At 48.8% G+C, this 12,264-nt stretch overlaps 1 protein-coding gene across 1 annotated transcript; it reads left to right on the top strand.

Annotated features, from left to right (window-relative positions):
• Positions 1–1,208: 1,208 nt before the first annotated feature.
• Positions 1,209–12,069, top strand: LOC311350653 (FERM domain-containing protein 6; the record flags this gene model as incomplete). The annotated part of the gene is made up of 14 exons (XM_084470715.1): positions 1,209–1,301; positions 3,812–4,056; positions 4,444–4,534; positions 6,231–6,310; positions 6,563–6,639; positions 7,474–7,672; positions 8,004–8,159; positions 8,553–8,618; positions 9,420–9,488; positions 9,997–10,171; positions 10,584–10,961; positions 11,322–11,444; positions 11,595–11,662; positions 11,779–12,069. Exons 2-14 carry the CDS (start codon positions 3,979–3,981, stop codon positions 12,067–12,069), a joined length of 1,851 nt encoding a protein of 616 aa, XP_084326841.1. The 5' UTR covers positions 1,209–1,301; positions 3,812–3,978.
• Positions 12,070–12,264: the final 195 nt, after the last annotated feature.

Below are 12,264 nucleotides of genomic sequence, written 5' to 3'. Positions count from 1 at the left end.
CTTATACCAGAAGATACAGAAGATAAATTTCAGTAATTCAGCATTCTTGACCAAGTAAAAAATCTAATGGATCATATTTTAACCATATTTTTTATGTGATATCAAATAATATAAACTTACTATATTAAAAAAAATATATAATATAAAATACATTGAAAATACACCATCATAATAAGCAAAATTACAAACAGATCGATGAGTCATGTGTTCTAAAGTTCTCGTTGAAACGACACATTTAACCCCACATACATACTCACTGACTGACTCATCGTGCTTTCATTTCGAGTGGATCTAAATTTGGAAAGAGGGACGGATGGGGGGCTGCTGCCCCCATCTGATTAAAAACTAGATCCCCCGAAAACAAGGGGCGCCCTTTGTGAGCTGCCAAATGAAACTCCCACACCGCCCCCTCTTTCCCCGCGTCCCGCGTCTCCCAGTGCGCCGACTAGTAAAGGCCGTTTGGGGAAGGGTGGTGTAGCGGGGTGACGTCATGTAGGTCCCAATCCAGCAAAGGGCCTAATTTACATACACTGGCTGATCGAAAGAGAGGCGACGAGAAAGAGATGACGGAATGGGACGGTGTCAGGCTCTAAAAAAAAAATGGGGGGGGAGGTTGAAAACATTTCGTCAACGTACATAAAGGGGTCTGACAAAAAGGTGACAATAAATACTTCTTATAATGGGTCGATATGGATCTTGTAAAACAAACAAAAAACTTCAAACCAACAACAATTCATTGTTGTTGTCATTATATTCATGCAGTATGCATACTGTGTGCAAATGTGTAGGCAATATAGTTCAAAATTATAAATTGCAACGTTATATGTTTTAATCGCTCAAAATAAATGTAGGACTATTTTAAAGAACAGATACATTCTTTCAGGACGTCCCGCTAAATATGAATAAATCCGAGGTACTGGAATCCGTGACAAATCTGGGTAAATGTATGCGGCATTGTGTACTGTATCCAAGTTATTTTACTTAAAACTTGCTCTGTTTGGTGCCCATATTGAATTTAATCATCCATTCAACAGAAAAATCACAATATAAATACATATTGTATTCACACGTTTAGGGTTTTACGCATAGTTTAAATTAAAACTACAACTGAACACCCCTCTAGTGAGCAAAATGGTATGCTCCATCCAGAGCGCTTCCACCGTACGTTGGTTGAAAAAAAAGTCAACACGCGATTTTGGACGCATCCTCTTAAGTGTCTGTGGCTGAGGCTGGGGTCGAGCTGAATAATGTGCATCAACAGGTGTTTAGGGAGTTCACTTTTCCACTCGTATACTCTGAAGGTGAGTAGGCCGACTACTCTTTTCATCATATCGCATGTGACGCTTGTTGCACACAAACCCTACATATCCTACGTAATACACATTGGAAAAACTGGGTTTCTGAGAAGGTTTAGACATGTTTAGTGATGTGTGTTTGGATCTGAGTCGGTTCATAGCTTTATCAACTCATAATTTGAGTCCCTGAACAGAGTGAGTAGTTGGTAAAAAGTTAAGTAACCAGCTACTGGTAGCCGATGTATCTGGCTTGTTGGTCGAACCTTTGGGTTTTTAAATATATATGTAAATTGTGTGACGGTTTTTACTTGCCCATGGGTTTACAAATATACATCCTTTACCGATATGTGCCCCCATATTCTTGAAGATATTTATATTTTATGCATTTTTTAATCATTATTATTTTTTACCCAGTCGGTGCTCTTTGATTCCTTAGCATTTGTTCCCCAGGGTTAAATGTTTGTCCTATAAATGGTTGAATTGCTCAATGACAAAGTTCTTCCCTCGCACGGCATGCCGTGAGAGATTAAAGCGGTCTTTGAGCGGTTGTATGGGTTGCAGATGGCTGTGGTGGGCGATGCAGGGTCCGCACTGGTGAGCAACAAGTGGGACATCTGCAGCCGTCAATTTGGGCTCACTGATGCACGACTGTGGGTCATGACGGGTCGGATCGATTCATCAACACAACTGAATTTATGATTTGCTTTGGGCACTGGTAGCCCACGTGGGACTGAACAGTTCGCACACGGAGATCTAAGAGATAATTTTGTGATTAATATACTTGGAATTGTAGTGTTCTAGTGAGTAATTTAGGTCCAAGGGCGGGGAAGACATGCTCCCCATGCAAATGTAAATGTGATCTTGTGAGCGTAGATCTATCAGTTTACTTTTTCTGATAGTGTTTTGGCATTCCTCACACAAAATATTCAAAACTATTTGATTTGAGCTTCCTACGAGTCCAACCCATAAACAAGTGCAAAGAGGAAAAAATGTAATTAAAGATAAAGCTAAATGCATCTGGTTCTATATTTCCAACATCTCAATGTTTGTTGTTGGTTCAAAGTATAAAGAAGTCACTTGCTGTGATTAGACAAGTAAAATTACATCACACATATTAGGCTTACATCATGCTATCTATGTACCAATATGTATAGGCCTACATATATCAGGGTGTATACTATACGCACAGATAACAGTTGGGTTTAGCTGTGAAAGCTGTTGAAGGCTACTGGATTTTCAGGTTGGTTAGCCTAGATGGGCAGGTGTGAGTGATGCTGTGTTTGAACATGTTCCTTGAACTTGGTGAGCAAGTGTTTCCTCCTGCAAGCAAAGAATATCTCCTGCTCCCATACCATTCTTTTTGTTTACCTTTGCCTACCCAAGATGTATGTTGGGCTGCCTTGCTTGTAGGATATGAACCATTGACATGGGATGATTGCGTAGAGTTTTTTTTTGTGGATTTTTGTGTGAGTGCGACATGTCAACTCATGTTCAGCGTGTGTGTGTGTGTGTGTGTGTGTGTGTGTGTGTGTGTGTGTGTGTGTGTGTGTGTGTGTGTGTGTGTGTGTGTGTGTGTGTGTGTGTGTGTGTGTGTGTGTGTGTGTGTGTGTGTGTGTGTGTGTGTGTGTGACTGTAAGAGGGACTGTGCATCATTGATGATGTAAAGAAAGGCTTCAATAACATGGATAATTAGGGATCAGGGTGTTTTTGGTGAGCACATCATGTTTCTTTGATGTGGATTATGTATGTAGCCAAGATGGATTACCTTGGTCTTTCTGTCATGTTGTTGTGCGGCGCGGGGTTCAGACTGGGATTAGGATCATGGAGTCCGCACTCATTCATCAGATGAATTGATTCTGAGGAGTTAATCAGGTGATAGGGGTCAGTATTGTAACACCACTTCCCTCCCAGTGTCTAAATGTTGTCGAGGAACAAATCATCTCTTCGCTGATTTTGTTGTTTGCCTTTCAAAGTTATTTTCCTCTCAATCTCAGTGCGATCCTGTAACACTGGAGTTATTTAAAATCTGTTTTAAAACTCTGTTTTTAAAACTGCATAACTTGTCTGTTTAGTTGAACCTTATAACCCTTTGATCGATGGGGATGAATTATAGTCTCCCATGTTTCCATTTTGCTTGCTAAGTTATGGCCTATTAAGGGGCCACACATGTTTTGCATTTGATGTGAAAGATTCAAGTGAACATATGACCTGTCACTCAACCCTAGATGAATCATCAGACGTTGGACCCTTGAGGCAAAAGAGTTTTCAGCAGGGATACACTGATATGATATTTCCTGGACGATACTGATATTCACAATCTGATACCAATGGCTGAGCCATCGATGCATTCCTTGCCTCATACAATCACGCTAGCTTCCTGCATAGCTTCCCGATCTAGTTGTCTGATGAAATACATAACATACAACCATTTACCTCTAGAAATCCTGGTCATGTTTTCTCTGTGTTCTCCCCCCCCCCCCCCCCAATCACTGCTCTTTAATTTCTGACACTTTTAGATCAACCATGGAAGAGGAGCTACCGCCTGAATAGAGACGTGGGGAGATAAAAAAAACAAACCAAACAAGCAGCGGTTTCCCGGAGAAAACAAAGTATTTTGTGGCAGTTTGATTGACGGCGACCTGCGTTCTTCAGACTCCGCCCCCTCACCCCACCGCTGGACGCCATGTCAGTCTTGGCCAAGCAGGAGAGGACCATTTGCGTCCTCCTCCCCAACAAAGAACAGCTGGACGTCACCATAGGGGTAGGTGTTGCCATGAATCACCCTCGTATCTTCTTTATCGCCATGGTGCCCTGATAACCAACATGCCGTTTGTTCTCAGAATGTCCTAGGGAGGGATTGTCTTCCTCCAAAACATCAAAAACAAGAGATTCACATGATTTCACAAACTTTAATGAAAAAACACCACCTTCTTGCTCATTTCCCCCCCCCCCCCCCGTTTATATTAAGAATAATAACAACTGGTTATTCAAGAACTATTAGTCAATAAGTACCAAGATGGTGGGTTTGAAAGCCTTTAATGGAACTTCAGAGCACATGACCGAAACCCTCCCCTGTGTCGCCGTCCTCCATGGCCGGTTGGTGAGTGCATGTTGACTCACTCTGCTCTCCCCGTTCACCCCCGTTCAGCTCAAGTCCACCGGCCTGGACGTCTTCAACCACGTGGCCGCGCTGCTGGGGATCAAAGAGCTGCACTTCTTTGGGCTGACCGTGGTCAAAGGTAAGCCCTGTGACATCTGTGACCCGGAAACAAAAAGACTGCAGTATGAGTGATGGCGTGTTCCAGATGCCTTGGACACCAGCCTTTCCGAGTTTCACTTGCGACGTCATTTCCTGTCTCGTAGCACTTACAGCGTTCCCGTTCGTCTTTGTGATCGTGTTATGTCATTGGCTCGTCATTGTTATTGTTAGCTACATTAGCCTCCTTAGCAAACCAGCTCGAAAACGAACAACACAACTTTACATTGTATTGCACGCACAGCAAGACCGTGCAATGCATACATTGGTGACCGGAATAAAGTAGCAATGTATTCAAGTGTGTAAGAGCACTTAAAATTACAACATTAAAATGACCAACATGGTACAAATACAAAGAAAATAAATCTCTTCACGGGCGCAGCCATTTTTGTTGAGCGAGTCATCACTGAGCTCGGTCTACTCTCAGAATTCCGAGGGGGCGCGACCAAAAGGGGGCGTGCCTCCGAGAAATGCCGCAAGAAAGCTGGGAGATTTCCCCACTCGGACCTCGGAAGGCTGGCGTCCGAGGCATCTGGAACACACCATGAGGACCGGCCTTGGTCCATCAGACGCATAACGTCTTCATACGCGCCACTGGTGACAAACTCTGACGAGTTTGCCACGTCGCAAGTCATGGTTTAGGGTTGTTGGTGCCCTTTGTCGTTGGGTTACGGTTTTACTCTGGTGCGTGGCTGTTGACACACTGGGGGGGAAAAAAATGGGGATTTTCTTTTTTTCACTGGCACAAACAACACAACAGAAGTTCTAACACACCCAACCCGCCCCTTCCATCTTCATAAAGGAGCCCTAATCCTCTTTAAAAAAAAAAGTAATCTCATTCCTTTTGTAGCCCACCTTCCATATGTATTTTTTTCGTAATGGTTAGATTGCATTGCTCACCGCACAACACAAGGGGCCTATTGTATTTCTGGTGTTTGGCCAGGGACCACTTATTCTCCCAATATTAACTTCATTAAGGCAGGAATGCACTCCTGGCATTCCAGCTCTTCAGTGGAGGGAGGGAGGGAGGGAGGGAGGGAGGGGGGGCTCGGTGGAGAGAGAAATGAGGAGGGGGTGGGGGGGATGCAACTCAACAAGACAAGAGGAGGGTTACTCACAGGCGGGTGGTGAATAGTGCGGGGGTGAGTCATAGCGTCAGGGGGGGTGGCGGGAGGAGGGAGGGAGATACCGTTAGAGGAATTGCCCCTCTTGTGAGGCAATCTGGGAAACGTTATTTGTCAAATAGTTGTAACATCTGAAAGGGGAGGAGGGGTTGCGCCATGGTAGACAACATATCGGTGGCATTGTGCCAGGGCCACACAGTTTCTGGGGATACCGGGAGAGCAGTGGTGAGACTTCCATCACAGCCATGAATGTGGGATTGATAATAGAAAGAAAAAAATCCCCTTGACATTGATACCCAGTGCGCATGAATACAAGTTGGCCATGAATCATTAATCAAAGGAGGCAAAACGGTGTCGGTAAGAGGAAAGGTTAGTGTCAACATAGCCGCCACTTGTCCCTGGGGGAGGCCTCACTCACTCACGATGGAACAAGGTTTTTCTGCCTCTTTTTGTTCCGCCTAATTGTGGCTATTGTTTGGAAAACCTTCGGCTTGGTCGCATTGTTCTTTTGTTTTGTCCGCTGACTGTGCTCTTGTTTCCGTTTGGTCTTCCCAGACAATGAGCACATCTTCCTGGATATGGAGGAAAAACTGACAAAATACTTCCCCAAAGAATCAAAGCCGGATTCACCCAAGGTACGGTTTAGGAATAAAAGAAGATGAACACCAACAGATGGCATATGTAGTAACGACATATTGACCATTTCATGTTGCCCATGCCCCCCATTGACCTTCATGTCCCTGTTAATTGTTCACGAGCCCCCATACTGGCCTACTTACACTTCCCCAGTCACACATACTGGTACTTTAGCATGACAAAAAGAACTCCCCATTCAGAGGCGTCTCTCTCTCCTTCATGGTATTTATTGAGTGTGTTTGTCGTCTCAGGGACTGCCGAAGAGGGCGCTGCCCCTGGTGCTCTTCCTGAAGGTGCAGTACTACGTGGAGAACGGCCGTCTCATCTGGTACGTTCCTGCACATGTCCCGACTATGTCGCTCTCCCCTGAACGGGAGCCAGCTCTGTGACTTTCTTCTCCCTGCCTCGCATGCCTCGTAGCGTGCTCCGACACGTATTGGTCCAATTACCCGTGTCATATGTTGCCTTACTATTGTCTCTATGCTCCCTCTACCACCACCACCTTCAACCACCACCACCACCTCCACCCGCAACCACCACCACAACCCCTACCAACCACCACCTCCAACCACCACCACTTCCTCCACCCGCAACCACCACCACAACCACCTCCTCCACCCGCAACCACCACCACAAACCCTACCAACCACCACCTCCTCCACCACCACCTACACCCGCAACCACCACAACCACCTCCTCCACCTCCAACCACCACCACCACCACCACAACCACCTCCTCCACCTCCAACCACCACCACAACCACCTCCAACCACCACCACCACCTCCACCCGCAACCACCACCACCACCACCTCCACCCGCAACCACCACCACCTCCACCCGCAACCACCACCACAACCACCTCCAACTACCACCACCACCTCCACCTGCAACCACCACCACAACCACCTCCTCCACCTCCAACCACAACCACCACCTCCACCCGCAACCACCACCACCTCCACGCGCAACCACAACCACCTCCAACCACCTCCTCCACCTCCAACCACCACCACCACCTCCACCCGCAACCACCACCACAACCTCTACCAACCACCACCTCCAACCACCACCACCATCTCCACCCGCAACTACCACCACAACCCCTACCAACCACCACCAAACCCCCTACCAACCACCACCTCCTTTTGTGCGGCGTCCAGTGAGCGTAAAGCCAGGCACCTGTACTACTCGGACCTGCGGGAGCGGGTCCTGCGCTCCGAGTGCCGGCAGCAGGAGGAGGTCTACTTCCAGCTGGCCGGCTACGCCCTGCAGGCGGACCTGGGGGACCACCCCCCTCTGGAGGAGGTGGAGCAGGGGGCCGGCCCCCGCTTCCAGCCCAAGGACTTCTTCCCTCCCTGGGTACGTTGTGAGCCGCGACGCGCCTGGCCATCTCGGCACAGTCCCGAGAGTGTGTGTGTGTGTGTGTGTGTGTGTGTGTGTGTGTGTGTGTGTGTGTGTGTGTGTGTGTGTGTGTGTGTGTGTGTGTGTGTGTGTGTGTGTGTGTGTGTGTGTGTGTGTGAAACTTGAACCATTTTCGACCATTGAGTTACTAATTCACCTTTTCAAGATCCATTTGAATCCAAAGCGATTCGCAACGCACAAATCAAAAGCGCCGCGTGATTACAACACAACAACAACCATTCAATAGACTGCGGCTGTTGAAGCGTCGTCTCGCCGCCTGTGCTTCCAGATCGTGGCAAAGCGCGGCGTCCACTACCTGCTCTGCCACGGGCCCAAGGTGCACCGCGAGCTGTCGGGCATGACGGCCCGGGACGCCATCCTGCTCTTCATCAAGGAGTCGTGCCGGCTGGAGGACGTCCCCGTCACCTACTACAGGCTGCAAAAGGTCAGGGGTCAACACGCGCCGGCGTCGTACCGAACACTCCGCTCCTCCTCCTCCTCCTCCTCCTCCTCCTCGCCGACTGAAAAAGGGAGAGTTTCCTCCCGTCTGCGCTGATGAATGAATGACCTCACTCGTGAAAATGAATTACTTTTCATACCAGCTCTTTTTCCTCTCCCTATTTCAGAGTGAAACACACCGTGGGTAAACATTACTCATGTTGCGTTTGACTGATGTGCCGCTTGCGAAATCGGCCGTCACGTCACGTTTGTTTTTAATGCTATTTTGAAAGCAGCAGGGATTTCTTTATTTTTTTACTCTCGGTGAACTATGAGGGAGCTGAACTTTGACACGGCTTGTTATCTGACCTCCCGCCCCCCGACTTATTCTCCTCCACAGGACAAGAAAGAAGAGCGAGGAACAGCACTACTGGGGTTGACTCTGCGAGGAATGCAGGTTTATCAGGTGTGTACGTCGGCCAGATGAAGTAGGCGTGTGTGTGTGTGTGTGTGTGTGTGTGTGTGTGTGTGTGTGTGTGTGTGTGTGTGTGTGTGTGTGTGTGTGTGTGTGTGTGTGTGTGTGTGTGTGTGTGTGTGTGTGTGTGTGTGTGTGTGTGTGTGTGTGCGTCAACAACATACGTCAGGAGAAGGGTGCTGGGTTCCCTCAATAACCCCCTTAACCCCGTGGCCGTGCTTGTGAAAGATCCTGTGAGCAAACCATGTCAGGAATGTGCATGTGTGTGTGTGTGTATTAGTGTGTGTGTGTGTGTGTGTGTGTGTGTGTGTGTGTGTGTGTGTGTGTGTGTGTGTGTGTGTGTGTGTGTGTGTGTGTGTGTGTGTGTGTGTGTGTGTGTGTGTGTGTGTGTGTGTGTGTGTGTGCACTCCATCCCTGTATCAGCAGGGGAGGAGGAGGTTTGGGGGGGGGGGGCGGGGGGGTGTTAGTGCAGTCTGCCATCTCTGTCATGTGTTTGATCCGTCCGGGGCGGACCATCTGCAGGGATTATGGGTCTGGATCTGGGGGTGATTACGCAGCCAGCGGGCCGTGAGATATCTCAGAAGGACTCCGCCGCGCCCACTCAGGCCACAGTCCAGATGGCCCCCGGCAAACAAGAAACTAAAGCTAAAAACACGAGGGATATTTAACTGATATTTAATTAGTTGAATTTGTGTGTATGCTGTGAGAGTGTTTGATCTTGAATGGTGACCGTCGTTCCGTCATGTTTATGTATGTTTTATTATATTTCCTTGTTTTCCTCCTCGCGTATAGGAGATGAACAACCTACGTCAGCTGCTGTACGACTTCCCCTGGTGCAACGTCGGACGGCTCACCTTCTTGGTAAACATCTGAATACTTTAAATTCTGTTGAGCTGAAACCAAGCGTGATGTCTCGCTGGCTCATCCCGCTGGCTCATCACTGGCTCATCACAAACACGGAGGCGATATGCCTTGTAGCGACCCAGGTTCCATTCCTCCCCGTCATTCTCTCGGTCAGCCCACTTCAAAATAAATGTATTAGTAAAAATAAAGCTGGTAGCACTGTACAATAATTTACATCGGTTAATGCCGTAGTAAGCATTAAGTAACAACTCACTAACGGTGAATTAACGGTTATACTAACGGCCTAGTAATCATTACTTATGGTGTTCCTGTAAACTTAAGCTTACTGTTAATCAACTGTTTAGGTAATTGTTTGTTAATGTTTAGTACTGCATTAATTAATTAATTAATTTAGCGGTTAGTTATTGGACCCTTATTGTGAAGCCAGGCCCCGTTCTTGCCATCACTGTACTAGTACCTAAACACCAGTGTGTATAACCCACCCATCTGCTGCCTCTCTCTCCAGGGCAAGAGGTTTGAGATCCAGCCCGATGGCCTGCCGTCGGCCAGGAAGCTGGTGTACTTCACGGGCTCTCCGTTCCGCTCGCGCCACCTCCTGCTCCACCTGAGCAGCTGCCACCGGCTCTACCTCAGCCTGCAGCCCGCCCTGAAGCACCTCCGGCAGCTGGAGGACACGGAAGGTAAGGTGGAGACGGTGGAGGTCTGAGGACAGTCTCGATCAGAAGATCCCAGCCTTTGACTTAAGGTGTCCCACTAGATTGACATCCTGACCTTTCATGGACCACCTCATATAAAAACGGTAAAAGAAATGGATGAATGCACCTGCAGTGGCTGAGCAGAGACTACCAGTGCCCCATTTATACACAATAAGGTAAAATAATCAATCCGAGAAGGCAAAAGTGAGCATTTTCCTTTTTAACTATAGATTTCCTTTCTCAGGGTTAGGTTTAATAGTTTGCAGTTCAATTCTAGCATTCTTCTGGGAATTATTTCTTTGTTTGTCTCGCCGCGGTACATTGAAAACAGGAACACCTCCGTTGGGTCTGGTATCTCTTAACTAAAGCGTCCCCCCCGCCGGTCGTGTGTCCCCAGACCAGAAGCGCTACCGGGAGTCGTACATCAGCGACGACCTGGACACGGACCCCCAGGGCTGCTGCTGCTCGGAGGGCAGTCCCCGCCTCTCGCGCCACTCCACCTGCAGCTCCGGCATCGAGGTGGACGCCCGGCACCACGGCAACGTCTCCATGGAGGTGGCCTCCGTGGGGACGGCCGTCTCCGCCGAAGGGGGCTCGGGGCGCGGGCGGCGGACGGAGAAGTGCTTCAGCTCCAGCCACGGCTCCTCCCACACCTCCGGGGTGGACGTGGGCGGAGTCAATGCCCGCGCGCAGGGCGACGAAGACGACGACGATGATGAGGATACGGAGGACGAGGTGGTGGAGTTCGAGGAGGAGGGAGAGGGTCTGAAGGAAGGTGAGAGTCATGTGTTTTGGGGGAGTGGCTTTGGAGGGAAGTCTGAAGGGAGGAACCTACTCTGGCTGGTTTCTCCAAATTGCCTACCCCAGCTTTAAAGGGCACCTAATTAACAACCCGGTGTGAGTGTCATTAGCCATTACAGCCCTGTGCCCTACTGACGTCACATGGCGGCGGTGTCACCTAGATGTATGATGGATGTATGGATGTATGGTCGACTGATCTATTCATCCTACATCTGGGTGGACACTCCCACTTGCATGTCACTGAAGCACACTAATCACACCCGGTGGTGAAATAGGGGCCCTTCAAGTAGTGGTTGTTTTACTAACACAGTTTTGGTACATTTCCTTTTCGTAGAGTTGAAGAGAAGCAGAACAGAGGAGACTCTAGTGGACGACCATGTTGACATGTTTCACCTGGCTGATCTTCTCCAGGGGATATCGGTGGACTTTTCCCCCGTCAAAGACATCGACCATATCGGTATAAACATGTCTCTTTATTTTCCCTTTTTAATCGATAAATTGTTCCTTTCATATACTAACATTTTTTCCCCGGTGGAACCTCATCCGCTTTTGTGAAGAAAATCAATCAATCATACTGAGCTAACTCATTGATTCATTTATTCCACAGATGGTGAAGGCTCTCCCCCTAACAACGACATGCATACGGTTCAGCTGCGCAACAACAACTTAGCAAAGGTCTGCTGTCTGTCTTTAATATTCGCTTATCGCATCATTTCCTCTCCCCCCCCCCCCCGCCCCCCCCTCCCGCCCACTTCCTGTCTCACCACCGTCTGCCGTCTCTGTTTTCCCAGGTGCTGCAGTCCACCAGGGGCCCCGTCTGCGCGGACCGCCACAGCCAGAGTCTAGACGACGTGCGTCTGTTCCCACCGCCCACCCTGCTCCTCCCGGACTCCTCCCTCAGCTACACCTTCGGGCTCCCGGGCGCCCAGGTCAACCCCAAGGGCCCCTCCGTGGCGGACCCCCACGGGTACTACCCGCCGGGCCACTACCCGGCCAAGCCCTCCTTCTACGGCCGCAGGGCGCCCAACTGCCTGTCCCTGGACCGGCTGGGGGAGGAGCAGCTGCTGGAGTTTATACTTTGAGCGGGCGGGCGGACGGACGGACGGGAGGCAGGGGATGTGCGTGGGACATTGTTGTTGTTGTTGTTGTTGTTGTTTTTTTTTATCCATGTCTTCCACCTCAGAGGCGACGCATGATGGTGATGGGGAGAAAGTGTGTGTGTGTGTGTGTGTGTGTGTGTGTGTGTGTGTGTGTGTGTGTGTGTGTGTGTGTGTGTG

The sequence above is a fragment of the Micromesistius poutassou genome (assembly GCF_964030765.1).
Source record: "Micromesistius poutassou genome assembly, chromosome: 7".
NCBI lineage: Eukaryota > Metazoa > Chordata > Actinopteri > Gadiformes > Gadidae > Micromesistius > Micromesistius poutassou.
Note: the sequence above shows the minus strand (reverse complement) of the source record. Positions and strands in the feature narration are given on the sequence as shown.